At 52.1% G+C, this 27,123-nt stretch overlaps 12 protein-coding genes across 12 annotated transcripts; 7 read left to right on the forward strand and 5 right to left on the reverse strand.

The window, feature by feature from the left end:
* Window positions 1-899: 899 nt before the first annotated feature.
* On the forward strand, window positions 900-2,778 carry DSM5745_05503 (GMC family oxidoreductase; the record flags this gene model as incomplete). The annotated part of the gene is made up of 3 exons (XM_026747519.1): window positions 900-1,242; window positions 1,299-2,513; window positions 2,564-2,778. 3 exons carry the CDS (start codon window positions 900-902, stop codon window positions 2,776-2,778), a joined length of 1,773 nt encoding a protein of 590 aa, XP_026603351.1.
* Window positions 2,779-3,323: 545 nt separating this feature from the next.
* On the forward strand, window positions 3,324-5,624 carry DSM5745_05504 (putative gamma-tubulin complex component GCP4; the record flags this gene model as incomplete). The annotated part of the gene is made up of 1 exon (XM_026747520.1): window positions 3,324-5,624. The coding sequence occupies one exon, from the start codon at window positions 3,324-3,326 to the stop codon at window positions 5,622-5,624; it is 2,301 nt and encodes a 766-aa protein (XP_026603352.1).
* A 1,693-nt stretch (window positions 5,625-7,317) lies between these two features.
* DSM5745_05505 (putative short chain dehydrogenase/oxidoreductase) lies at window positions 7,318-8,197 on the forward strand (the record flags this gene model as incomplete). Its single annotated transcript, XM_026747521.1, has 2 exons — window positions 7,318-7,456; window positions 7,518-8,197. 2 exons carry the CDS (start codon window positions 7,318-7,320, stop codon window positions 8,195-8,197), a joined length of 819 nt encoding a protein of 272 aa, XP_026603353.1.
* Window positions 8,198-8,484: 287 nt separating this feature from the next.
* DSM5745_05506 (putative MFS transporter) lies at window positions 8,485-10,297 on the reverse strand (the record flags this gene model as incomplete). Its single annotated transcript, XM_026747522.1, has 4 exons — window positions 8,485-9,082; window positions 9,135-9,202; window positions 9,252-9,907; window positions 9,955-10,297. The coding sequence occupies 4 exons, from the start codon at window positions 10,295-10,297 to the stop codon at window positions 8,485-8,487; spliced, it is 1,665 nt and encodes a 554-aa protein (XP_026603354.1).
* Window positions 10,298-10,728: 431 nt separating this feature from the next.
* On the reverse strand, window positions 10,729-11,778 carry DSM5745_05507 (uncharacterized protein; the record flags this gene model as incomplete). The annotated part of the gene is made up of 2 exons (XM_026747523.1): window positions 10,729-11,303; window positions 11,358-11,778. The coding sequence occupies 2 exons, from the start codon at window positions 11,776-11,778 to the stop codon at window positions 10,729-10,731; spliced, it is 996 nt and encodes a 331-aa protein (XP_026603355.1).
* A 778-nt stretch (window positions 11,779-12,556) lies between these two features.
* Window positions 12,557-13,507, reverse strand: DSM5745_05508 (GILT family protein; the record flags this gene model as incomplete). The annotated part of the gene is made up of 2 exons (XM_026747524.1): window positions 12,557-13,061; window positions 13,113-13,507. The coding sequence occupies 2 exons, from the start codon at window positions 13,505-13,507 to the stop codon at window positions 12,557-12,559; spliced, it is 900 nt and encodes a 299-aa protein (XP_026603356.1).
* A 650-nt stretch (window positions 13,508-14,157) lies between these two features.
* Window positions 14,158-15,557, reverse strand: DSM5745_05509 (ankyrin repeat domain-containing protein; the record flags this gene model as incomplete). The annotated part of the gene is made up of 2 exons (XM_026747525.1): window positions 14,158-14,735; window positions 14,792-15,557. 2 exons carry the CDS (start codon window positions 15,555-15,557, stop codon window positions 14,158-14,160), a joined length of 1,344 nt encoding a protein of 447 aa, XP_026603357.1.
* A 2,384-nt stretch (window positions 15,558-17,941) lies between these two features.
* Window positions 17,942-19,866, forward strand: DSM5745_05510 (hexokinase family protein; the record flags this gene model as incomplete). The annotated part of the gene is made up of 2 exons (XM_026747526.1): window positions 17,942-18,576; window positions 18,651-19,866. The coding sequence occupies 2 exons, from the start codon at window positions 17,942-17,944 to the stop codon at window positions 19,864-19,866; spliced, it is 1,851 nt and encodes a 616-aa protein (XP_026603358.1).
* A 937-nt stretch (window positions 19,867-20,803) lies between these two features.
* DSM5745_05511 (transcription initiation factor IIA subunit gamma) lies at window positions 20,804-21,310 on the forward strand (the record flags this gene model as incomplete). Its single annotated transcript, XM_026747527.1, has 3 exons — window positions 20,804-20,844; window positions 20,908-21,055; window positions 21,164-21,310. The coding sequence occupies 3 exons, from the start codon at window positions 20,804-20,806 to the stop codon at window positions 21,308-21,310; spliced, it is 336 nt and encodes a 111-aa protein (XP_026603359.1).
* Window positions 21,311-21,769: 459 nt separating this feature from the next.
* Window positions 21,770-23,305, forward strand: DSM5745_05512 (uncharacterized protein; the record flags this gene model as incomplete). Its single annotated transcript, XM_026747528.1, has 3 exons — window positions 21,770-21,929; window positions 22,000-22,045; window positions 22,099-23,305. The coding sequence occupies 3 exons, from the start codon at window positions 21,770-21,772 to the stop codon at window positions 23,303-23,305; spliced, it is 1,413 nt and encodes a 470-aa protein (XP_026603360.1).
* A 79-nt stretch (window positions 23,306-23,384) lies between these two features.
* Window positions 23,385-23,771, reverse strand: DSM5745_05513 (uncharacterized protein; the record flags this gene model as incomplete). The annotated part of the gene is made up of 3 exons (XM_026747529.1): window positions 23,385-23,538; window positions 23,587-23,642; window positions 23,697-23,771. The coding sequence occupies 3 exons, from the start codon at window positions 23,769-23,771 to the stop codon at window positions 23,385-23,387; spliced, it is 285 nt and encodes a 94-aa protein (XP_026603361.1).
* A 2,011-nt stretch (window positions 23,772-25,782) lies between these two features.
* DSM5745_05514 (uncharacterized protein) lies at window positions 25,783-26,820 on the forward strand (the record flags this gene model as incomplete). Its single annotated transcript, XM_026747530.1, has 1 exon — window positions 25,783-26,820. One exon carries the CDS (start codon window positions 25,783-25,785, stop codon window positions 26,818-26,820), a length of 1,038 nt encoding a protein of 345 aa, XP_026603362.1.
* Between the last annotated feature and the right edge of the window lie 303 nt (window positions 26,821-27,123).

Below are 27,123 nucleotides of genomic sequence, written 5' to 3' on the forward strand. Positions count from 1 at the left end.
GCAGGTTAGAGAGTGCAGCTCCCTGGGATAGCTTTTCTTTCCAATATTTATTGGCCCCGGACACTCCCCTCTGTTTCTATTCATGCCACTAGAATTGGCATGAACAGGACAAAGAAAAGCATTGGCAGCATCTAAATGCGCAAGTTTTACGACTCGCTGAGAGAGCCTGTCAATGTTGGCGTGCGGGATCTATGTAGCAGGTTATGCTGGAGGAGCTCGATCAGACTCAAAAAATTTTAATTGATGTCGCCGTATACAGTAGGTCGCCGAGATATCATGGAAACGGGACAGATGATGGTGTAGGAGTTTACTGGTTACCGACCGATTTGGGACATCCTTGCGATTGGCATTGAGGAGAGCAAACAATTCAAAGCAGACGAGACGCTTGATAACCCGTGGCCTGTTTTTTGCATCTCGGACTTCTCACTTCACGTAATCGGCATGCCGAAGCATCGGATACGGTAATCGGATATAGACACAGATTAGAAAAGCGTTTTCGGCCCGAAACCTCCCAGCGGTAGAATTCCGGCATGCTTATACTCTGCTTGATAAGAATCTCGAAATTAAAGATTTGTTAGGGTCCTTCACCCCCTGTGTCCCTCCGATTGGCCAGGGGAATTGGAGATTATCCACGTCTATAGGGCGGCAGCCGCGGAAGCCCGTTTTATGGTGTCAATGGACCCATTTTCATAGAAGATTTGGTGCTTCATAAGCATGACAGATCATATTTGCCAAATTGCCTCAATATGGGACCAAGCATCACGAATCTGTACCTGCAGCATTTGACAGCAGTGTGGACACTTGATGCGATGTATAAAAGAGCCCTGTTCTGCCGTCGATATCTGTACATAGCAAACAGAACAGTCGTCGAATCCTGATATCTCCTGGTATAGGCGAAAATGTTGATTCCCTCTATTGTTCTTGGAGCGTTGTCTCTGGGAGCTGCGGCAAAGGTTCAGCATGGCTCGCCCCCGAAGTATGATTTCGTCGTCGTCGGCGGAGGGACCAGTGGGTTGGTTGTCGCCAACAGGCTCTCAGAAATGAACAATATCACCGTGGCTGTCATCGAGGCCGGAGATTCCGTTCTCAACAATTTCAATGTCACTTATGTCCAAGGTTATAGCTTGGCGTTTGGCACTGAGATAGACTGGGCGTACCAGACCGAGAACCAGACATATGCCGGAGGACTGCAACAGACTATTCGAGCCGGAAAAGCTATCGGAGGTACAAGCACGATCAATGGTATGCTCCGCCTTTATCTTTTGCACCAGACCATTACTTACTTGAGCCCCTCGCAGGAATGTCCTACACCCGAGCCGAAGACGTGCAAATCGATAACTGGGAAGTTGTCGGAAATGTGGGTTGGAATTGGAAGAATCTCTTCCCATACTATAAAAAGTCGGAAGGGTTCGATGTGCCCACGAAAGACCAAATTGCGCATGGGGCCAACTATGACGCCGATTACCATGGGAAGAACGGTCCATTGAAGGTCGGTTGGCCCACGTCAATGACCAACAGCAGCGTGTTCCCTGTACTCAACGAGACATTCGAGCAACTGGGCGTTCATTACAACCACGATTCCGAAGGAGGCAAGATGGTTGGATTCACGGTGCATCCCGACACAATCAACAGAGAAGCGAATGTTCGCGAGGATGCTGCCAGGGCGTACTACTGGCCGTACGAATCCCGCTCGAACCTGAAGATCATTTCAAACACGCAAGCGAACAAGATCATCTGGGCAAACACCACCCAAGGTGAAGCAATTGCTATTGGAGTTGAGGTTACGGGTCCCCGTGGTGTGGAGAAGATATATGCTTCCAAGGAGGTCATCTTGTCGGCCGGAGCACTGAGGTCGCCAGCACTCCTTGAATTGTCCGGCGTTGGGAACCCGGATATCCTCCATCAGCATGGTGTGCCTGTGAAGATCAACCTCCCGACCGTGGGCGAGAACTTGCAGGATCAAACGAACAATGCTCTCACCTGGGAAAGTAATGATCACTTGACTGGTCTCGCAACATTCTCCGCTTTGCCCTCGGTCAACCAGATTTATGGCGACAACGTCTCCGCCCTGGCATCGTACGTTGAGACCAACCTCGCGGGCTACGCAAAGAACTTGTCAAGAGCCTCCAACGGCGTGGTGAAGGAATCCGATCTTCTGGAAGCTTTTAAGCTCCAGTACGATCTCATTTTCAAGTCACAGGTTCCATATGCGGAGATTGTCTTTGCTCCTAGCGGGAACTCGTTTGCCAGTGAGTATTGGCCGCTTCTTCCTTTCTCGAGGGGCAGTGTCCATATTCAATCGGCGAACGCCTCTCAGCCCCCGGCTATCAACCCGAACTACTTCATGTTTGAACAAGATGCCACCGCACAGGTCGAAGTGGCCCAATTTATCCGCAAGGCTTTCGGAACCGCGCCACTTAGTAATATCGTGGGAGATGAAGTTTCTCCAAGTTTAGATGCTCTCCCTGCGAACTCGTCAAGCTCGACTTGGATGAACTGGGTTCATGAGAATTGTAGGTGTCTTTCGGTCGAATCCCGGAACATGTTGCTAATGAACCATCAGATCGACCCAACTATCACCCCGTCGGAACTGCTGGAATGCTTCCGCGAGAGAAGGGTGGGGTGGTCAGTCCTGAGCTTAAAGTGTACGGCACCAAAAACGTCCGAGTGGTTGATGCTTCGGTCCTGCCTTTCCAGCTTTGCGGGCACTTGACGAGCACTTTGTATGCTGTGGCTGAAAAGGCTTCAGTTTTGATCAAGCAGAGCCACACTGCATAGGCACCATTTTGATTTGGCCTGATGGATGCGAGGTGTTAGCGGGATAAGGTGAAAATAGAGGGAGTAGAGTATTTGTGTACATTAAAAAGCTTAGTAATTGAGAATATGCACAGGCATATTATTGTGGTTCCCGCAAGAGTGCGCTTGTGATTCCAGGAAGCGGGCAGAGACACTGCGTCCGAGGTCTGGCTTTCCTCTAGTATGTACTTACCGGCAGCTACGGCTGACCTCTGATCGCCCATGAAGCATCTACACACTCCCTCATCTGCAGCAATTGCGTTCACAACTCCTTGTGGGTAATCAGATCTCACGCGTCACGGTCCAATAGCTCGGCGGTCCGGAATATAGCTCCTGAGGACAGTAGTCGTGCTTTCAGCCCACTTATATGTGTCGATTCGAGATCCTTGGGAGTGGGCTTTTGTACTGGCAACGCCGTGGCTCAGAGCAGAGTAGAGATCAGCCGTTCCGCTTAGTGTGAGTGCCCGCGATAGTTCTACGCCAAACGCCGCCCTGAACTAACCCAGCCCCAGCGAACTTCAGCCAGGATGCTCCACGAGATCCTCCTGTCGCTCTCCGGCCAGCAGTCGTCTCTCTTTAACCTCCAAACAGAGGAAGATGCCGTCTTTGAAGAATCTTTTCCGCTCCTTTCGCCTCCAGAAAAAGCCCTCCTTGCCTCCCTCGCCCGTCTGAGCCGTCTTCACGCCCGGCTTCGAGCCCACACGGCCTTGATCTGTTCCTCACACCCCTCCGTCATATGCCGAGCCGTTTCCACCGCGATTCGAAGTCATCACCTCGGGGCGTTTCAGAAGAAGATCCTCGACGTGGAGAAGGCTATACTGGTTGAAGATAGTGGTTATGTTGGGGGTTACGGAATTGTGCCGTTAGCGACGGTGGTCGGCGAGTTCGCTCCGTGGACACGGCGATTGGAGTGGCTTTGGGGGGTTGTGCGCTTCATACAACCAAATACCAAGAAGGAACACACCCAAAATTGCACAGGCGCGGGGTTGATAAACCATCTTCGCGGCGAGTCACAAACTGGTTATGTTGACATTGAAGAGATCGTACTACATCTGATCGGTGCTGCGGAAACCGCCTGGATGAGGCAACTATCTACATGGCTGCTTTATGGTAACCTCCCTATTCTTGGAAAGGGCGATTTTTTCATTCAAGAAGCCGGAACGACGGAGAACGACGGATCTGCCGCCCAATTCGCGATCCATACCCGACTCATACCTCAGTTTGTCTCTTCGCATACCGCGGCATCGATCCTATTCATAGGAAAGACCTTGAACCTCATCCGCGCCAAACGGGGGCCTAGCGGACACACATCAGACACACTCCTCTTAACGTCACCCGTTACCCTCCATGGCGAACACATCAGTCATCTCGCTGGGTTGAAGTCACCCATATCTGCCTCGAAGCTGTCTAACGCGGTCGACTCAATCCGAATATCTCTGTCCCAAAGCACACTATCCAAGCTATTGCCGCTTCCTAAGCTTCTGGAAATACTTTCTCTTCTGCACGATTTCTTACTTTTACAACGTGGTGAATTTGCCACGGCCTTAGTATCGCATGCTAATGCTCGGTTACGAGAACGCCAACTGAAACCAGAGTCATCTGGTGCCAGAGATTTATTAAACAGTGTCGATGGCCTAGCCATCAAAGAAGGTGACGTGGCAACGACCCTGAGCAATACCTGGGCGGAATTGTACTCGTTGCAAAATGAAGAAGACCCGGTCGATGATGAGCTCGACCTCGCGAGAGAGCTTGTTCGGCTATCACTCAATTCGAAAGTATCCAGCCAGAGTTTGGGATCTTCGCCAGGCGACGCTACGGCTGAACCAGTAGCTGAGACCTCCAGTGTCTCCTTTGACGATCTTCTCTTTCCTATTTCGACATCACTCTCGGTACAGGTGCGCCCTCCGCTAGACCTCTTCCTTTCAGCGGCCGATGTCTCAATCTACTCGAAAATGCACTCGTATCTGTTGGGTATCAGGAGGGCACAGATTCGCTTGGGCGATCTCTGGAAGCACACGCCGCTACGTCGGAGTCACCCGTCCCCATGGGGACCACCTCGGAGTAATAGTCGGTTTGGGCGGAGTAGACTCCAAATGGGTCGGCAACGTGAGAACACAAGAACCGGCCAGATGCGCGCCATCTGGGCGACAAGTAGTGCATCCCTCTTTGTGCTTTCGGAGATAGGAACTTATTTCCAGGGAGAAGTCATTAACGGGTCGTGGCAGCACTTTCGAGACTGGATAGAAGCAGGGGTATCTAACACGGCTTCCCCATCAGGATCGCGACCAGGAACTGCGACCTCATCAAAGGCACGAAACATCCGCCTGGGCGATCAAACTGAGGATGGACCGGATGTGCATCCTAGGCGCCACGACCCAGAGGCTCTCACAGTTGCCCATCGCCGGTACCTATTCTCTCTGGTGCAACTACTCTTCATCAACGACGCGCCTTTCACTGCAGCTCTCCGGGGCCTGCTCGCAAAAATCGACCATTTTATTGCTCTTGTAATCCGATTAGAGAGCATCCAGCGCAATATGGATCTGGAGTCCGATGAGGGCGTAGTTGATGCATTGGTAGATTACGCAAGTGAGGAGCGCGAAGTATGGCACGCACTTGGAGCAGCGCGAGGAGACACTGAAAAAGGCATCAACGAGGTTATTGCCCGACTACGAGATATCGACGACAGCCGGGCAGAGGAGGGACGGATGATGTTCGAACCCTCAACGAACGCCACCAGTCATTCGAATAGCTGCTCGTTTAGGCCGCGCAAAGCAGCCGGGGTCGACCGACTGCTGATGAAGCTGGACTTTGGAACAGCGGGCAATTAGGAGTTTACTTCTGGCGCAGTGGCAAAGCAAGCATGGGACGGTGAATACTGATTAGGACATGATTAACGATATGCATTCTCAGGGGAGCTTACTGATGAACATGTAATGAACAATTGACAGCCAGCAAACCCTGCGTTCTGGAATATTTCCTGATATGTCGTTTTCCGGGATTGCCTGAAGCGGTAATTCCGATCAATGGCCCGCGAAGTCTGCAGGGAACTGACGAAGCTTCGCCGTCGAAATCCCCTGTGGCGATGCATGCGATAACCAACCATTACATTTAGGACCCTGGAGCGCCATGTTCCAAGGCCGTGGTCGAGATACAAGTCAACATGATGCAACTGTCCACTACAAAGTACCTGCGCCAAGCCCGCAAGGTTCACTCGGTTTTTTGACCAAGGCAGGTTCAATACAAGCTCTGACCTCCTATCTCCATGGCAATTGGCCGGCAGCGCTGCCGAACTCAGTCTTGCGTTCGGGGATCCATTGAGGCAGCCCACCATACATGACAGGCCAGACAGACTCCGGGCAGATATAAGAATGACACCACCACTCGAATGCCAAGAGTTCCAGCCAGCGGAAGCAGTAGCCGGCACACTCTCCCCTCAGCTCATGGCATAGCGGTGACATATATGATGTTGATATCTTTCGAAATCAAGAAATCACCTACTCAGTACAGTTCCCTGTGGTGGTTGACAGGGCCGGGGAGATGCAAATAGAAGCCCCATATCCCGTGTGATTTTCCCCATATTCTCGGGATACCCGTTTGATATCTGTGGAACTGGACCGTGCCAACTGGACGTTGAACCGACATGCCTCGACCGACCGATCAGACCTGCCTTACCGTCTCGGGTAATGCGACGCCTGAATCCAAAGCTCACGATGCTCACCTGAGCCTTCTCCTTGCCTTCAGCCCCTTCGAGGCCTCTGCTCGCCCATTCACCGCTGCCCCCTTGGCCGTAGTTCTCTAGTATTTCTTTTTTTATTTATATTTTTACCTTCTCCACAGCTGATCACCTGCGGTAGTCTGCGACGCGTCTCGCGAGCCCGGACTGAGGTCTCTGAGCTCTGGCCGGCGTTCCATGGCTCCAATGCTCGACGCCGACTGGGATTATTGACGGTTGACTTCACGATGAAGGAATCTCTGGAGTGATTGAGCAGTCACGCGGCTTCTAGAATTTTACATTTTTATTTTTTCCTTTATTTTTCTATCCGATATGGGAAATTCTTTGGGGTAAGGTGGTGAGTCGCCGAGGGGTTACGTTCGCGGTGCGCTCGAGGATATAAGCCGGCTCTGCTCAAGGACGTTTTCAATTTGTTTACTGTTAGCAATCTTCTCTTGATTTAATTCGAGAACTTTGACTGTTTTGCTAGCAATCAAGCGAACTTCGTTCCGGTGTTATCTTGACCTCTCTCCTCCTTCGTGACCATACTTAGCCCTACTTCTCTCCATCTCATACTACCTCCGCCTCACAACACAATGCGCAGCATACTCTCGCGCTCTCTTTCCTTGCATTCGTCGCCCCAAATTCGTTCTTCCATCTCAGCCCCAGCGCTAGCATCATCATCAACAACAACATCATGGTCTTGCGTCCGCTCCCCCTACGCTGTGTCCCGCTTCACCTACGCCACAACCCCCGAATCATCCAAAGCACAACCCCCACACCAAACCACAAACCACATCCAGGCGCGCATGCCCACCCTCGAAGACACAAGGCCTAAGCACCGCTTCCCCGAGTTCGACCTCCAAGACCGCGTCTATGTTGTCACCGGTGGCGGAAGGGGCCTCGGCCTATGCATGGCCGAAGCGCTCCTAGAAGCCGGTGCAAAAGGTAAGCTACCTCTACCGTGACTATCCCTACCTCGAAGCACCTTGATGCTAACAATCCCAAGTCTACTGCGTCGACCGCCTCCCAACCCCACACCCCGACTTCGAAGCCGCAAAGTCCCACGCCGAACAAACCCACGGCGGCAGCCTCCACTACCACCGCATCGACGTGCGCAACGCCGCCGAAACAAACGCGCTCTTTGCGAAAATCGCCGCGGAACATTCCCGCCTCGACGGCCTCATCGCCGCCGCAGGCATAAACCACCTGGAGCCGGCCCTCAGCCACTCCCCCGAGAAACTCCACGAGGTCATGGACATCAACTACAACGGCGTCTTCCACAGCGCGACCGCCGCCGCGCGCCAAATGTTCAACTACCAGCAGAAGGGCTCGATCTTGCTTGTTGCCAGCATGTCCGGCTTCATCGCGAACAAGGGGATGACGAGCCCCGTTTACAACTCGAGTAAGGCGGCTGTTGTGCAGCTAGGTCGGAATCTGGCGATGGAGTGGGGGAGGCATGGGATTCGTGTCAACTCGCTCTGTCCCGGGCATATTGTTACGCCGATGGTTGAGCAGGTGTTTCAGAAGGAGCCGGCTGCTAAGGCTGTTTGGGAGGCGGAGAATATGCTGGGGCGGCTGGCGACGCCTGAGGAGTTTAGGGGTGCTGCGCTGTTTGCGCTTAGTGATGCTAGCTCTTTTATGACAGGGAGTACGATGCTTATTGATGGGGGGCATACGGCTTGGTAGGGTTCATCCCCACTGGCTATCTTCCGCTGCTTGGTTAGGTTTTTGAAAATAATTACACATTATACGGACCATCGCATGTGTATACTAATATGGGTGTTGTGGTACTGCCACTTTGAGCGTTCTTATGAATGAGCGTTGTCTGTTTTGTTTTCGGTTCTTTGATCCGGCACACTCATGGTTTGTTCTGCTTTCTGAATAACATTTCGGCTGTTCTTTCAAATCAAGGTTCATCTCGATTGTAGGTATATATCCAAGGTATCTAAAGTAATATAAAGTAAGCCAAAAATCTATATAATATACGTAAACGCCTCCTGTCTACGCTCCCCATCGCCCAAAATAAGAACCTCCCGCTCCCTCTCCGTTCCATCCCTCTCGCCCTCCGCCAACCTAGCGTTCGCCCGTCCAAGTATCCCCCTCAACACACCAGCAAGAATCGCAACAAGCGCCATGAACCCGGCACAAACCGCCATTCCCCTAACATACCACGGCCCATCATCCGCAGGATACAGCCTCGTGCCGAGCAGTGGCCCGCACTGCCCAATGACATTGAGAATTGCAACACTCGCCCCTTTACCCTCTTTTGCGGTACGGTTGTCCATGCTCCACGTGATGATCAGCGTTATGGCCGAGAAGAAGCCTGCGGTTGCGGGGTAGACGCAGATATAGCGGATTGCGATGTGGAGCGGTGGTGAGAGTGAGTCGTGAAAGGACCCTGTTAGCGCGATGGTGAGGTAGGATATTGCGGAGATCAGAGCGTGTGCTATTAGGTAGGGACTTCGGCTGCGGGAGCGGTCCGAGAGGTAAGCTGTGACTAGCACGGTTATGAAGGCGATTAGGTAGGGTGGGGCACTGAGGGCTTGTGAGGTTTGCGGGGTGTAGCCCATGCTGTAGGTTGTTAGCTTGGTGATTTGATGAAGAGGAAGGAGGAAGGATATACTCTTGCAGGATGGTTGGAAGGAAGACGGGCATGGAGCTGAACGCTACATTACAGCTGAAGAACATGAACTGCGCTGGTTAGTGTATACGAGTCAGTCGGAAATGGGCGTGAACATACAGCTGTGATATACGACTTGGGATCAGATAGGGCCTTGCCGACCTCGGCCCAGTCGAATCTCCTACGATTGCCAGGGTACTCGGGCCTAGCGCCGTCGCCCATCCGTAACTGAGCTACCATTCGTTGTCGCGGCTCAAGGAACGCCGCAGTTCCGGGCGAGTCAGGAATCATGAACCAAGCGAAAACTGCGACGATGACGCTGGGGAAGCCCTCGACCAGGAACAATGCGCGCCATGGAGCAATTGGACCGTCGCTACTGGACCTCACAATCAGCCATGCTAGACTGCTGGCAAACGACGAGGCTAACGGAGCAGCTGAAATAAACAGCGCGTTTCGAAAGGCGAGCTCTTCGCGCTTGTAGAATAAGGATAGGTAGAACGGAACGCCTGGCCCAAACGCCGCTTCTGTTACCCCTAGTACTGCACGAAGAAAGATCATGGCTTCGAAGGATGTTGCGAGTGACTGGAAGGACGCTACAAGGCCCCATCCGCATACGCAGAGCGATATGTAGACATGAGCCGGAAAGACACGGTAGAGCAGGGTCATCCATTCAAAAAGGATGTAGGTGATATAGAAGGCTGTCAAAAGCCATTCATACTGTGATGATGACAGGTTCAAGTCCTCTGTAAGACCAGCAATCTTCGCGTTTCCGATATCTGACGATGTTAGGACATGTTCGCACAAGGAGGTTTGGCTGGCTTACTTGAACGGTCTAGAAAAGAAAGTAGATAAAGGAGGGCGAGAAATGGAACAAGTCTGCGGTCAAATTTCTTGACTACCTGTTTCTCCTCAATAGGCGTATACTTTGGCACTCTAGGCCGATGGAACTTGGGTTGCGCTTCATCGTTGTAGTTGTAGTCCTCGGCTTCGTCTTCGGAGAATAGGTCTTGTACAGTGCCAAAATCGGTCTGGAGTTTCAAGGAGCCACTTCTGTGATGTCTTGGCTGTTCATCGACGGAACCGTCTGACATCGGAGTGTATGCGGTATTTGATGTTGACGAGCTTTCAATAGAGGCTGGCCCCGCCAAGGAGCGGAAGGGCGCCATTCTAGAGATAAATACGCGTATGCAGGCTAGATACTCATATCTTATTGCGCGAGATGGCTAGAAACAGGACGAAAAGAAAAGAAAGAAAGAAAGAGACGTGGCTAAACAAACGATTATTAGAAGGAGGGCAGCGAACGACAGAAATAGGAGCATGGGCCAAGATCCGGGGGATGACCTTGCTGTGTGATCCGCCCCGTTCCCCCTCGTGCCCGGTACAGGCCAATCAGAGCGGTGTTACCGTACAGAACAAGGATCCACCCGGCTACCGTCTCGTAATGGAAAAGCAACAACAGCCCCGGCAAGCATCAAACACGAGAGAATGAGAGTAACAAAACTAATGTACACAATTCTGATTCCAAACATTGCGTATTCACGCCCTGTCAAGGCACTAGGCACTGTTGTAAGAAGCCGAGAATGCCTTGTCATCAGCTTTAAGCATGAGGACGGTACGAGTCGACGATGCGACGAGAACGCTTTTCGCCTCTGCTCTCACTGCGTCTCTTGCTTCTGCTGCGGTTAAAGTGGTACTGCCTGCTCCAGTTGCCCGTGTCGTCGTCAAAGTGGCGTTTACGGCCACCCAGGAGCTGGGCTGTCTTGTCCCTTGCTATGGCAAAGGTATGCTCCAGGTCCGGGACATAGCAGTTATCAGAGAGTCCGTTGGCATGAAAGTAGCGAAGCGTGTTCTCGGCTGAGTCGCGGAGGAAGCGGACTGCGCTAAGGCTTTCGAACCCGTCTCTGGTCTTTGTGTTGAAGTAGTCTTCTTTGGCCTGCTGGTAGACCTCCAAGAGGCGTGCCACGCGAACGTCATCCTTCAGTGCCTCGCTGCTAGGATCCAAAGGTGCGGCGTGTTTGATGTTCTCGTCGTCGTAGGCAGGGGAGTCGGGGAAGTAGCGTGAGTACTCGACATCGATGTTGAAGGGGGAGGAGGGCGCCGCCTCTTCTTCGCGCTTGAACTCCTTGCTGGGAGCGGCGACTGCGGTCTCGCTGTGCTCATGGTCGGCTATGGCTATGAACGTATTAGACGGTAATTGTCCCATCTTTGAAGGGAAACTTAACATACCCTTGTTCAAGACATTCTGCACTTCAACGTGCTTAGAGACCGTCTCTACACCGTCGGATATGGGTGCAATCGGAACGATTCCCAGAAACTCAGTCAAGTAGAGCTCCAGCGCACCCGGATCAGTTGCGCTCTCTCCGTAGTTGGAGAGAATGAGCAAAGCTCTGTCATAGATGGTCACTTGGCAGTCTTCGAACTCCTGCGAGCGGCACTTGGAGAGCGCCACCTGCCGGCGTAGAGCACCAACGAGGAGAGAGTATGTATCCGCATCGTTGAAGACTTCGAGCATGACAGCACTAGGAGCGTTGGCCTTGCGGTACTTGCGAACCAGTTCGTCGACCCTGGCCTGCGGGCCATCGCTTCTGATGCGGTCACCGCGATGGAGGGGGCCGGTTGGGACCATGGCAACTGTTCTGGAGGACATTGGATGGACGGTCTTGGGTTATGTGATGATGAAAATAGGGGTGAGAGCTAGAGGAAGGGATACTGCTATCTCAAAAGCGCGGTTGGGGTAAACGGATCTCAGGAATTCAAAGGGAAGAGCGTTTGTAAAGGGAGAAAGGGAAACACATTTGTGTGGTTTGTTCACTGCGACTGTTAGTGAGACAATTATTGCAACCTGTTGCCGTGAGGAAAAACTTGGTTGCTTGGTAGACATGGGCTCGGCATCACAGCTCATTTCCAGCATAAAGACTTTCTGCTTAATGGTGAAAGGAACGCATGCAGCAAGACTGCCCCAAGCACTAGAGATACTAGTATAAACTTTCCAGGAGCATAGTCCTTAAAGAAGGTGACAAAGATGGCAAGTATAGTAAAACCATCTCCTTTGAGCGTTAAAATAGTGGCATCCAGGGGAGAATAGATGGGATTAGGTCTCGCCCACTCGGACATTCGAGGTATGAAAGCTCAAGGCATGGAACTGCCTGGGTCACTGGAAGACCCAATGCAACATTATAGTACGGAGTCCAACTGTAGTAACCTCCGAGGACAATCAGGAAGAGGGAAGGGGTGGAAGAGGCATTCTCAATAGATTCATAATGAATAGCAAAAGTGCGAATCTCAATGACATGCTGGGTTACTTTGCCCTATATTGATACATATAACAGACGCGGTTAGCGGAAATACCGTATCAGCACTTCATAAGCGGGACATCAGCCCATCATAACTCATACTGTACCCATGAGCCAGAGCTGTTGGACGGCTCAGTTTCTCTGCCCCCAGAGCTTCTCAATCTCATCGACAAGTATGTCGACTTTGCTTCCCTCGCCTTCTTTCGCACAGTCTTTCCAGGTGCCGCCGTCTCGGACACACCATACTTTTTCGTCAAGGCGAACAGTGCAGCTCGTCCTTACACCAAGATCCGCACTATGGCGCGCACTCTCCCGGAGAAGACGGATGCCGCTCAACGGTCCGTCCTGGGTAGGTTTATTGGGGTCATCATCTTGCTGGCTGACACATTCGTTCAGGGCATCGAAGTCGATACCATGCTCCAGCGCACACTGCTCGACCAGCGGTCTGTCCGGAATGTCTTGGTACGAGCTGATAAGACAAGTTGCGAACCCGAGATATCGAACGGTGGGTGTTTGACTTTGGGCGGGAGCGTCTTCCGGTTGGAAAGGAAGATTCGCAGCGCAGAGCATGAGCATGTCCCCAATGCATTCGCCGGGGCCATGCATGCAGACAACATCTGAGGACTCATTCGACACGCTACTCGACAAATTAGCCTTCCGTGGAATGAGTCCAGCTGATTTAACTCACGTCGCGATAAACGAAAGCTTAAAATCCACCTTATCGCTGACTCTCTCCATAGTCGGTACAACAAGCTCCCGTATGCAATCATGTGCATCAGGGCATTTGCTCATGATGTGAGCCTCGAATGGTACTCGTTCTGACTCCGTCGAGGCCTGATTCGTAGCGGCCTTTCCGCCATTGGGAGAGAGCTCATCATGCGCCGGCCGAGTATGCTGGTGACATGGGGATATTCTAAACGTGGGATATGCGACGGGAAGCCAGTGGAGAGTCAGCCAAAGGCACGAGATGATGCCGAGGAGGCCGACCAGTCGCGGAACAACGCGGCGGCGTTGCGGAGTGTTTGGAGTCGTAGAGGAAGGGAGCTGGTCCCTATGGTGTAAGAGCTCTTCCTGCTTCTCCATGGCTAGTAAGCCGAGCAGTGGTTTGATGTGGTGGATAAATCAAGGGAGGAATGCGTTGGCGAGAGATGGGTCTCAGATGCGGGGATGACGCCCGCGCTGGGATCCACTGCGCCAGAAAAGTCCGCCGCCCAAAACCAAACACCAAAGCCCAGTTCTCAGATTCTATCCACACTTCAGGATGACTATAAGCGCCCGGGAACCAACAGTGGCGCTTGGTTAATTTAGTTATTTCCACCAACAGAAGATTATCTCTTCCTGTCGAGCCCAGAAACATCCTTCGGCAAATCTCGAAGTAGTTGTTGCGAGGTTCGCCTATCAAATCCTGCATTATCGGCGCCGGTTGATGGCCAAGAGAGAACGATTTTAGCTCAAAGCAAAGACCACGGCTAAATCGAGCTACATCTGATAACTAATCTTTGTGGTAGTATCTGATCGCGCAGGGTAGTACGGCTACTACGGTACCCAGACGCTCGAACATGGCCAAGATCCGCATACAAACACCGGGTTTACAAATCGCACCGGCTCGAAGGAAATCAGAAAGTGACGTGCAGTTAAATACCATACTTAGTACACTGGTGCTGGCGATGGTCGTTGCGTTCTGTGCCGCTGCAGCTGCTGTCGGCTTGAGCAGATCTATCGTGACCAGTCCTTCATGTTTTCCTTGCATCTACACCAGGCTGAAGCACAGACATCATCTCATCGCTTCCCATTCTGGATGCATACTCTGCGGCGCTTCCCCATGATCCTTTAAGTGCGGGATCCGCTCCGTTCTCGAGAAGCCACCGAACTCGCTCTACTGCTCCCGCCCTGACAGCCTCAACGATTGCATAATTGGGAACTTGGTTTCCTCTCTGCGGCCCTTGGTACTGATTGACATCTGCACCATGCGCTACTAGAAGGGATAGAACCGGAATCATACTTCTATCAAAGTCCTTGCTTGGGTTAAAACGGCCAGTGCGCGGATCCCAGTCGGGAGAACAAGCTCCTGCTGCTGCATGCAAAGGAAATCCGTTCTGGATCACAGCGCCGGCATCTAAAAGTATACGCACGGCCTCGACATCTCCCCGATAGGCCGCTTTCTCAAGAGCGACGCATGAGTTGTTGACGGGGTGGCCGAAACGATGTTCCTGCTGTTGACCGAGATTAGGGTTTGCTCCATGAGCCAGAAACCACTTGAGAAGACTATGATCGGTCATGACAGAAGGTAGCAAGACAGCGCCATACATTCCTTGAGGGATTTCTATCAATCATGAAAGCTCGTCGTGTCAGGTTTGTCTTACTCACCTGGAGTATTTGGTGTCCAGCCACACTCAATAAATAGCTCAAAGAGTGGAATCTGCTTATCTCGTGGGGCGGAGAGGATATGCTCTGGGGTCTTTCGAACAATGGGAGCACCGGAAGCAAGAAGATAGCGCGCAACCTCCACGTTACCAGCTTTTACGGCAAGGCAGAGACCATGATGGAGAAAAGCAGGAGTGGATGTACATGTCTCGGTAGAGATAGTGGCCTGTACAGTCGCAGCAAGGCCCACTCGACACGCGGTTTCGAAGTCATTATAGTAGGCGGGTCGTGGTCCAAGGAACTGGGGTGTCTCCGTGATAAAGGTCAAATCATTTGACTCTATGAGAGGAATATCTTCATAGCGACAACCCTGACCCATTACGGCCATCTGCTGGCGATCACGTGGAAGTAATCGCCCGGTTTCTCTTGCACGAGCTTCCTGGTCTGATCTTTCCTGCCTCTCAGCTAGGATCTCTTCAAATTGCCGCTGGCGCCGACGATGCGCAATGGGAAGCCATTGATACGCCAGAGGGTCTGACTTTGATATCGTCTCGAGCGCGTGAAAAGCCTGCACATTGATCGCCCGATGGCCTTGTGTCTGCAGATTTGAAGATGAGTACTCATGGTCTGATAGAGTATCGACAAGCCTGGAGATCTGGGCACGTCTCAACACTGGATCTTGCGCTTGCCAACGCGACGATCCGTCTGACGAAACCTTGGTCCAGCCCGGAGCCGTGGACTGTGGTGGAGGTAGAGGTTCATTGGACATCTTTGAGATAGTCGATTTCATCTCAAGAAAACAGTCGGGAACTTCGACACCGCACGGATCATAAGATGCACGCGCTGGCTGCCTGAGGAACGGAAATCTGGAACATCTCCGATCTGTAATCGACTCATGTCTTGGAAGGTTTTACGCTGACCAGTCATGCAGGCAGCAGTTCCCCTCACCTCAACTCCTCAACTCGAATGGTCTTTGCTGGGGCCACCAGGCCACTTTTAGCCTAGAAGCGCCGGCTCAAGTTGGCTGTCATCGTCTCTCGGCTTCAGGCACAAGAGGTGGCGTCAAATTCTCCGGCGAACAAACTCCAAGGTGTCCGGCATCCAGAGTTACATCGAGCTGTTCTCCAAGCTGGGCCTTGCTCACATGAGGGGATACAACCATATAGATCTCGGTCGACCGTCTCCATGACATGAGCGCATTTTCCTCTTCTTGGATAATGGGCCGACGCGGGAAAACATGAGAGTCGTCAGTCAAGGATCGAGAGATTGATAAACTACTATAGTCTATCGCGGCTCGCGAAAAAAGGAAAGATCCTCAGCTCCGACTTCGGAGAGGGTGCTATGACACATTCAGAGTTTCAAGCTTGACTGAGGCTTACAGCGCCTGGCTCGAGCGACGGCCACTAACCATTCCTCTCACCATTCCTCTTTTTCCCGAGATCTGACAATCAATTGCGCGTCAAGTTTGCTGTGATGGATCCACCTTCCAACATCCATCCATATCGTTGCAGTTGACAATCGTCAGAACGTGCGGGATCCGGCCAAGCCGACAGTCACCTGCGGGGTCAGTTGACTGCTGCAAGCCCGTGCTGGTCAATGCTTCACTCAGAGGAACGGAAGTCGGTGACTAGATAAGGCACGAACCTCCCGGGACTCTGTACTCTTGAGCACGAGTCGCGGCGACTCAGGCAAGCTCGTATTGAGCTGGACAGAACGGTGAGGCTAGACTCTACCTAGGCGAGGATGCATCCCACCACCTTGGACACCCGACTCACCGGTCGATCCACCCAGACCCTGGACGAATCAGGGTCTCAGGGCACAAATTCTGGATTGGGTGACCTTGAAGCCGGCAGTCGTGGTGATTCACATAGTTCTCTGTCACGAGTCCCCGTTGGCCTGTTCTGCCCCAGCCCCACCCAGCTAGCTACCACATGGCAGGTAGCTTGTAGGATTCAATCACGATGATATTATCGGCGATAATATACGGAGTAGAACCTGAAGCGACTTTGTAAGGAAACGATGAAATTATTTCCAGTTGTCTCCAGCAACTTGCGGGCAATTCTGACGTGTCTGAAGAAAGATACAGTTGTACCCAAATAGCCAAGCTGGAGTGGAGTCTATAGAGAATAGATGTAGACTAGCTACACTACTACTGCTCCGTAGACTACGTAAGACTTCAACGGAGAGGATGGGGAAACTCCGGGACCTTCTTCTCCCTGAGAATGCAACGGCACTACTACGGCGAGATTCACAGGTGCAGCACGGATTTAGGATGTCGCCTCCAGTCAAGGTCGTCCCAGACACGCAGGCATCCAGCCGACCGGGCAGCGTCACATCGCCCGGTTGATGGTCGCATTCCATCGCATCAAATCATCCTCTTTTTCTTGTCCCTCTATCTTTTGATCTGGCCCTCCGCGGCCTCTTTCTTTTTTACCTTTGCCTGCCTTCTGCTGCCCTACGCGCCCTCTCTTTCTCTTTCTCCTTCCGAATGGTGGGGATTGTCGCTGGCTGGCCCTGTGGCTTTTTAACCTTCAGCCCTTTCTATAACACGCAATTGCTGCCTTCTTCGCAATTTCCTCCTCCATTCCACCCTGTGTACCACCTTCAACCCTCCTGCCACTACCATCGTCGGGGTAAGTGCAAACATACTGTGCAAGGTGCAGGCCAACGCCCTTGTTCCCTCCCAGTCCGGACTTGTTTTCCTTTCTGCGCGCGCTCTGGCTTCCTGCATGGTGACTGTCACCGTTGTGCTATCCTCCTCCTTTGCCTTGCCGCGGACACACGTCTTGCATTGACATTCGCTGTAACGTCGGGTCTGACCGTTTGTGTAGAGTCGTTGCAGGCCTCCAGACTGCCGCCCCCCTCGAGGATCAGTTCCCGCGGTTCCGACTCGAAGATCCCCCCCTCCCCTCCCGGGCACATACACCACCGCTTAAATCAGACAACCGCATACTGCCAACCTTGGAGAGATAGTCCGCGGGGGGATACATATATACCCGAATAAAAACCCACCATCCTTCGCCTGTGAAGTGAACCTCACAAGACCAGACTGCAACCTCGAAGCAACCCCAGGCTGTGAGTCGCACGGTGGACTTTCGCAATACGCCGGACTGCATCCTACCTCTGCACCCCGCACCACTTCTCATCACAACAATGGCTTCGGTGGACTCAGCGCGTTCAGGGCTACCCACCGTGGAAGAGCACGAGATCATACACGACGACCACGTTGACGAGGACGAGGAGCACGATGAGGACGCTGCGGCGGAGATGGATCCCGCCGCAAGGGCATACCTGGAACACCAGCGCAAGGTTGACGAGTTCTTGTCCCCGCTGTCCCTAGACGAAGCTGTCCTATACAAACTGGCCCGTCGACTGTCGAACGTATACCGGAAGCTAGCTTTAGAATCAGACCAGCAATTCCTCCCCACCCCGGTCTCCAAGCTACCGAGCGGCATGGAGACTGGCCGTTACCTAGCTATTGATGTTGGCGGGAGTAATCTGCGAGTTGCTTTTATTGAGCTACTCGGCGATACAGCGGATCCTGATATGGCTCGCACATCCGCATCGGAGAGGCCGCTCAAGAAGGCGCAGACGCAGCGGGTGAAGAGGACACTTGAGAAAGCATGGCCGATTCAGGAACACTTGAAAATGGACAAGGCGGAGGATCTTTTTGCGTGGATCGGAGACTGCATTGCAGAAGTAGTGGCCGAAAGCTTGACTTCCGATGTGACGAAAGGTGCAGTTCCTGAAGAGCTGGAGATGGGTATCACCTTCAGTTTCCCGATGATGTGAGTGACAGCATTTTTTATATTCGTACTCGTTTTGGTAGGAAAACCGTGTTATACTTGCTAACAAACAACAGGCAAGAATCCCTTGCGGAGGCCACACTCATGCCGATGGGCAAGGGCTTCGCCATTACTTCGGATCTCAACCTTCGAAAGATACTGCTTGCTGGCTACGAGAAGCATACGAGACGTCCAGATGACGAGGAACAACCATCGGCAAAGCGCCGGAAACTCTTCGCCTTGCCGAAATTGAAGATATCTGCCATCACCAACGATACAGTAGCGACGCTCGCATCACTCGCGTACGCCGTGAAATCTTTACCCAACAGCCGCGTCGCCATGGGTATCATCGTGGGCACGGGTTGCAATGCCACGATACCGATGAAACTCAGCGCCCTGCATGAAGACAAAGTAAAGCATGTGAGGAGAAGCGATCCAGATACGTCAGAAATCATTGTCAACACCGAATGGACAATATCTGGTGTATTACCTCCTTTCAAGGAGCTTGGCATTGTAACTAACTGGGACACTGAGCTGGATGCGAACAGTGCACGTCCAGGATTTCAGCCCTTTGAGTATATGACGGGAGGTAGGTACATTGGCGAACTGATTCGGCTCATTTTCATGGACTTCCTGATCAACATCACCGGGGCGTCTAAGGATGCGCTACCTGCAAATCTAACCACACAAGACGCCTTGACGACATCATATGTATCCGACAATGTTGCGCGTGCCCGCTCAGACGACGAACTCGCAGCTGAGCTGACCCGTTCTTTACCTCCAGCAAGTGATACGTGGAAGTGGGACGCTACCTCTGCGGGTGTCTTGCGAAAGGTTGCCAGGGCTGTACAAAGACGATCTGCAGGACTGATAGCGGCTGCAGTTGTCGGTCTATTAGCATGCGCGGAGGAGATAGAGTTAAAGTTGGACAGCCAACAAGGCTCACCACGAGAGTCGCACGCTGCTTCGCCCGTGCATGACAGCATCACGAGTCTATCTCCTCAGCTCAAACCTGCAGCCTCGGCTTTGAATGGAGTTCGGGGCCCGATCGTCCCTATTATATCGCCTACACCTTCAGACTGGCAGTCTGGCCCGGAAGAGCTTGTCGTTGCCTGTACAGGGGGTATAATCCAGCACTACCCCAACTTCAAAGAAATGTGCCAGCAAACCATCGACCGGCTAATTATGCGCACCGGTCCTCAAAAAAGCGGAAAGTCGGTCTTTTTGCGTGAAGCATCGGACGGCGGCGTTATTGGCGCTGGTGTTCTCGCAGGGATGATAGGGAATCGTTGATTCTATCCCAGTTTCTTCCGTCGCATCGGCGATTAGTGAGATTCACCAAGGCTGTACGAGCTTGCTTCATTGTGTACAAATGCACCCCTGCCAGGCGTACAAATGCGATCGAGATAGCACACTCGTGGCCGCCACATTATCCATTCCATTTTGCTTCACCGGGTGTTTTACACAAGGGAGGCGTCATTTGAGCCGGCCGAAAAAGAGCCGAGGCCTTGCTCGCAAGACACGAGTTTGCATATTTTTAAGTCATGCCATCATCGTGTGCATGGCAGCGTTTGATTTTCTGAGTCATGTTGAGAGCAGCAAACTAACAGTGAATGATTATCAATAACTATATGTAACGGAACATATTGTTTCGAACACTCCGCTTCATAGTCTGAGGCTTGCCATCCTCGTACTCTAATCCAGCCACACCACCCTCTCCAGACATCTCCTCGAGCCGTTGGCGTAATTCCTCATCTGCCTGGGCCACGGTTTTGGCTTGCCGCAATTTATGGTGTTCGGATGTAGAGTCCTGCTTGGTCGCTTCCTTCGGCTGTTCGTCATTGCGCGCTGATTTATCTGCTGCAGTCAGCCTAGGCCACTAAAGACTTTACATTTTCCCATACCCGGATTCAGATTCGACTGAACTTGCGCTGTCGAAAATATAGATCTCGCAGCTGTAAATGAGGGTTGTTTAAATAAGGCCCCCACCCTTAGTGATGAATGTGCTATCCTCTGCATCTTGTAAAGTGGAATTGACTCGAAATGAATCAAACAAAGAATTAGGGAGCTGATCTTGCTTAAAGCCTCAATTGAGAGTTGCCCTCGAGTTTACAACACACGACGTAATCGCCACTGATCACGTGCCGGCTATATAAGGTCCACATCTTATCGGAGTCATTAACCATCCCTCATTCAACCACCTCATTGTCGCCGCAACAACGCCGTCAATATGAGCGCACAGGCATACTACGAGCTTTACCGCGGGAGCAGGTACGTTACTCCCTTCGAACCCGCTCACATAGTCTGTTACTGATCGCTGCGTTCCCAACTTAGTCTCGGTCTGTCGTTGACCGACACCCTCGATGACTTGATCAACGAAGGGCGCATCGAGCCCCAACTCGCGATGAAGATTCTCTCCACATTTGACCGCGTTATCACTGAAGTCCTCGCTGAAAAGGTCCGCACTCGCTTGACTTTCAAGGTATATCATTCCCTCGACGATACCCACAGCCCGGCGCAATGCGAGCCGCATATTCCTTACGGTGATGTGTATAGAAAAAGTATGCTGATGATATATATCTGCGTATAGGGCCATCTCGATACCTACAGATTCTGCGACGAAGTCTGGACCTTCCTGATCAAGGACGTCAACTTCAAGCTGGACAACCAGCAGACTATCAGCGCGGACAAGGTGAAGATCGTGAGCTGCAACAGCAAGAGGCCCGGCGAGGCGTGAGGATGGAGGTTTTACGAATCGTCAAATGACACTGGCGTTATTTTCTATTTCTTATGCATGCTGCCCTCCTGGATTTCTGCGCATATGGTCAATTTTATCGGCGTTTGGAGGATCTCTTCATGGCATTAACTGTGCTGCGCATTTCCCGTTTTATAACAGAATACTGATACCCAAATAACAAATAGAGGTTTGAGAGCTTATCACCGATCTTTCCAATCGTAGATTACTGCTCTGATGGTTGTTGACAACTTGACGTATGAACCCCGTAGAGTCTAGGTCGTTCCCGAATGCGGAGCGTGGGGCAACTCTAGATCGCCGCGGCTTCTGCGCGACCTAAAAGTATTTCGCGTTTGGTCCGCATTACTTTAACATCTACATCCGTCCGTGACACCAACAATCTACAACGATCATGAACGAGAGCTCTCACTTCGCTCTTAGATCCAACCCACGCGATCCATCATGCCTCGGACTCTTCCCTGGCTCACCTGTGGAGGTAAGGTGAAGCGTGAGCCGGACCTACCAGCTCCAGCGATAAAGCGCACATCAACTCCGCGCGTGAAAGATGAAACGCCAACGAAGAAGGTGCTTCTTACTCCTAAGAAAAACTTCCTCAGGTCGTGTACGTTGCCTGATGTTCCAGTAGCGCTGTTAGGCCCGTCCTGTCTCTTGCTGACAACCCCGCTGTATAGCTCCCAGTCCACCCTCCTCACCGATCCATCGATGCCCATCCGAAGAGTATGCCGCCCCGCGATCGAATAGCTACCACCTGATACTGACAAAAATGCTAGATTCCTCCGCGAAGGCCTGGACGAGGATGACCTCTATATAATGGTCGAAGACGAATTCTATACCGTCGCGCAAACCTTCACGCAACACCTACACTACGCCGAATACGTCCGTCGCAAAAAAGAAGCGAAACTTCAAAATGCAGATACAATAGCAGACATTGCAAGACCAACTGATGGAGTCACCCGGATGAGCGCGGAACTCACGAAGAAAATCGCTGCAGAGGAGCTCAAGGCACAGCAAGATAACGCGCTGGATGCGGCTCTGGGAAATCAACCGGCCCGCGATCAAGACGCAGGGGACGATCCGGAGACAGAGGCCTCGTGGGCTGGGACGCATTTACAAAACCTTTTGCTTAGTCCGAGGAGGGTGAGGTCGTTAGCTGCGCTGCGAAAGGTTAGGTCTTCGACGAGGGCAGCGGCGGGGTTCTCGCAGTCTTCTGGATTGGGAACTGATAGTGGGTTGGGTAATTCTATTGGTGACGAGGTGCCTGTTGAGAATCGACAGGGGAAGAAGGTGCCTGATCCTGCAGATAAGAATACAGATGACGACGACGATGATGATCTTGATGCTGGAATGGACCAGGGTAGTCCAACGGTTGCGAGAAAGAGCAACATCTCAACGGGCTCGGAACCAATCCGGCACACACCTTCCGCGATGCAACATTCAAAACCGATCGGCCATTCGAGCAAAAGGAGTCTTGATTTTAGCGAGCGTCAGTCGTTGCCGACTACGAAAACAAGTAAGCCACCGGGCCCGGAGCCGCTGCGTCGCTCTGCCTCATCGCACGCTAGCGAGAATCAGGCGTCTGAAGTCAAGGAACAGATAAAAAGGGAGAAGAATATTCCTTCAGGTACCATGCAGGCTAGAAAAAGGTTTGTATTTGATGACTCCGACGAGCATTTTTCTTCAAACTCTGGCTCGCTGCGTCGCTCTTCTTCGTTGCTTCCAACTAGCGAAAGTCGCCTGGTTGGGATGAAGAAGGAACTGCAACCTACGAAATCAAAGGGCGCCCTCTCAAACACTGCGCAGGGTAAACGGAGACTGGTATTCGATGACTTCGACGATTTTCCGGAGCCGCGCAAACCTAGTATACAAACTGAAAGACAACGCCCTCTATATTCCAACACTAAACAGGAAAAGCTCAAGGAGACGGAAACGGCGTCGAAGAAGTCACGACTCAATGAAGTACCAACGTTCCTGCTTTGAAAACCATATTGCGACAAGCCGGTCAATTTTGTCCTCTATATCCACTAAAACAATCCCATGCCACTGGGCGACGGGTATATCAATCCATGTCGATGAGCGGCTGCGGCCGAGCCATCTTGACGCTTAGTCTCCGGACTTGAGTCTTGATTCTGTCTCGCTTTGACGGTTCCTCCTCGATTGCCTTCACTATGGCGTCTTTCTCCAGTGCCGTCCGGCTGTGCAGGGTGATTGCGCTGCGAGAGAGTCAGAGACGATATTCATTATTAGCGAAGACTACATACTCGTCATCGGTGAAGAAAGACGGCAACTCTTCCTTTCGGAAATCAGTTGGAGGCCCCTACACATCAGTTGTCAGCGCCCTACCCGCCAAAAGCTCGCGCTGGCAACTTACAATCTCCATAACTCTGTGTTTGTTCCGCGTAAATGGGCTCTTGACGAGACGGTATATTTGCCGGAAACAATCCATATCGCAGAATGATCGGATGGCTTTTGTTGTTTGCTTTCAATGCCGAGCGAGGGTGATGGTTGAGCGGTCCGCCACTATATACAAACGGACCGATGCAGTCGAGCTGTGAACCGAAACGAGAGTGGACGTATGCTATGCAATGCTGTTCTATCGGGCGGAAAGATATGATATCGAACGAGAGACTAAGGAACAACGCAAAAAGAATCAAAAGGCAAAACTAAACGAAAGACTAAATGCCGAAGCGGTGACTTGGAGGTTGAGTGAGAAAAACCGCATCCTAGGCGTCAGGAACCTCGACGTTATATACTGAATGGAATCTTTTTCCAAGGCGTTTCGAGCGCGACAGAATGGATCTGCCATTCATGGTTCCCGTGCAGATTTAGTGGATCGGCAATTTTGTGGCACGGAGCTAGTTCGACTTGAGGTATGTGCTGGCTCCTCGCTGGCTGGCATTTCCACAGCACATTCTTCTGAGTGGACAGTCTTTTCTTCTGTGCTGTGAGACAAGGACCCATAATTTCGGCGCGAGTCGGCCATCTACGAAGCCGAATGGACAGATACATGACACTTATTCTAGGTGTAAAGCATGATACATTGATAATCTGCAGTACGATTTAACCAGCCTCGTCAGCGTCGGTTAAGGCTAGAATGTTGCACAGGGAAACCGTCGCCCAGTTCGACTACCCCTGTTCCCTTGCATATTACCAACGGGTCCCGGGGTGACACGCATCGCTATTCGCTATTCGCTGCCAGCCGATGGCACCGAATGACAATCTTGCCGAGATGAATGCGCTGGCACCCTGCGTGCTTTGTGTTTCCATGCGGACCCATCAACACGCGAGTGTTTCTGCTCCTTTATCTCCGGAGGAATGACTTTGTCAAAAGTACCTCGCTGTCAAAGAAAGCTGCGTGATGGTTCGATTCGACTCGGGTAGATCGTCCTTAGTGTCTCGGAAAGTTCAAAGCTGCAGTTCACGCCAGGTCCCGTCCCGTACCCTGCAATCTGCCCTATCGGTCTGGCCGACGCCGTTCTGGAACATTTGCTGGACTGAGATCCACCATCAATTGACACATATTGGATGAAACGACCCAGACCCTGGGCCTTTCCTTCGCCGGCGGCATCGTTGCTTGGCTACCGTCTCTGGTCGATCCCGGGGTAATCTTAATCTCAGCAATAGCATGTATGAGTAAGAAAATGACAGCATTCCAGCTTTGATTGTCTCATTCCTCTAGCATCGAAATCAGGGTAAGATTGAGCTCTGATTGGGCCAGCCTTCATTCTCCGGAGATGCTCTTTCCCACCTGCCAAAGAAAGGGCACCTTGCAGCCTACAGGGGTTCAGGTTACCGAGCCATAACGCGTTATGCGCAGGCCCACAGGTCACGAAAGGATAGTGACATGTTTCGCGAATCGTGGACATAGATACGACCCATCGGCTCATACCTATGAAAGATGAGACAGCTCCAGCCTCCGCCCCTTGCTGAGGGGTGCGTAAGGGTCATGTACCTTTTGGGGTGTAGGAGGATTAGAGGTCGATAAGGACTGGTGATTTGCACATAATTGAGTAGTCGTCGGCCAAATGTCCGAGGTTAAACAGCTCCAAGCTCGGCAATTGGAGACCATCACATTTGATGATATGACGAGGTGGCTTTTGAGTTGTTGATTGTTGACACCAGGATCTCGGAGCAGGGTAGCCTTGCGGGGGCCGAGTTGACCCGCTCCGGCAGAGCTGGAGCTTCGCCCAGGAACTTGAACCGTGCGCAGCTTGCATCTAGACATCCTTCCGTTCGGTTGGGATTCGGGACCAACCGTCGCTGAGACGTTTAAACTTTGGCCCTGGAGGGTAGACTCAGGAGTTTTACTTTTGGATATTGCACAGGTGTCGGCTGGCGCGTTTGCTCAATTGCGGTATGCCAATCGATCATTCCAAGCCATCCCTGGCCAGCCACATGAACCGATCCCGTCGCGCCCTGGAGACCCGCCTCGCCGAGCTTGAAGCTAGTGCGGTCAAATGTCCCGAGAGCGACTCTTGGTCCGACCAAAGTCACGGCTGGAGAAGTTACCTGCGGAAATAATCCAGGAGATCTTTCTTCGCTGTCTAGAGATCAACCTCCCTCGAGCTTCTATCTACCTCGCCCGGGCGCTCTCAGACCCTACCATCTATACATGGCTTGTTCGGCTGGCTTTTGCAAAAGCAGATGGCGAAGGGTCAACTTTCTTGACTGAGCACTTCCTGCCCCCATGTGGTGTTGTTGGTCACATTGAGCCTGATGAGCTGAAAGAGCTCCGAACTCGTATCCTCGAGTGCCGGTGGTGCACGCTGCCCCTGATCCGCAGCTGTCAGCTGGCGTTTCTAAACCATGTCATCGAATACAAACGTCCCGAAATCAGCATCATTCCTGACGATCGGCCTCTTCTTGCTGGATTCGCAGGATGGTTCGATAATCTGGAGTCCTGTAACAAGGCACTGAACGGCCAGCGTGGGGAGAACGACTTAGCCCTGCGAGCCAATCGGCCAGGGCACGAACTCGATGGCTCCGACTCTGAATCATCGCACGACTATAACGTTGCAATATGGTTCCGCCTTGGAATCATTGAGATCCATGCAGTGGGGAATAACCAACCTTGTGGAAAGAGCTATTTCGAGCTTCCATGTTGCGAATCCTCCAGTATTCCGGACAAGTTGCTTTGTCCGCCCTGGACAGACCAAAAGCTCGAGTTTCTCCAGTTGATCTCGACCAGAGCGTTCCTCGACAAGGATACCGAATTCCGGCGTGCCACTCGCACTCTGCGACGTCTGATCCGTGATCGTGACTTTGCCACATTCGCGCGGCTCCTGGACCTTCGTGTGCGGATTGAGTGCTACGGTTTCCCGGTTATCTGGCCCACTAGCAATGTTGTGTTCCGAGCGGCACTGAAGTATGCGGACGAGCATGGTGATCCTTTCGTGCGCTTGCTGGTTGAGGAGCGGTGGGAGCATATTGACCCTGAGGATATTCTGCTGAAGGAGAAGTTGCTCAAGAGCTTGCTAGATTCGAGCCATACTTGACCCTGTCAATTGACTGATAGAGGGTTTAAAGGCGAGGACCCTACCCTAGTCTATCCTCGATCTGTGGATTCCTTGCGAGCATCTCAACCGTCCTGCAGGCTCTTCGCGTCAAGATTAAACTCAGCGCATCGACCTTCTTTAGTGGCCTTTTCCTGCTGTGTAGGCAAAACAGGGTCTGTCGTGTTAGCTTGAATTGCGTCTAGCAGAAGCGGAAGTCGTCGATCTGATATGGATGGCCTTTGTCCTTTCAGACATAACCCACTTTCGTAGATGGAAGCTATTTCAGAATATGACTGCCTGTCA

This window comes from Aspergillus mulundensis, assembly GCF_003369625.1.
Source record: "Aspergillus mulundensis strain DSM 5745 chromosome Unknown scaffold_5, whole genome shotgun sequence".
Lineage (NCBI taxonomy): Eukaryota > Fungi > Ascomycota > Eurotiomycetes > Eurotiales > Aspergillaceae > Aspergillus > Aspergillus mulundensis.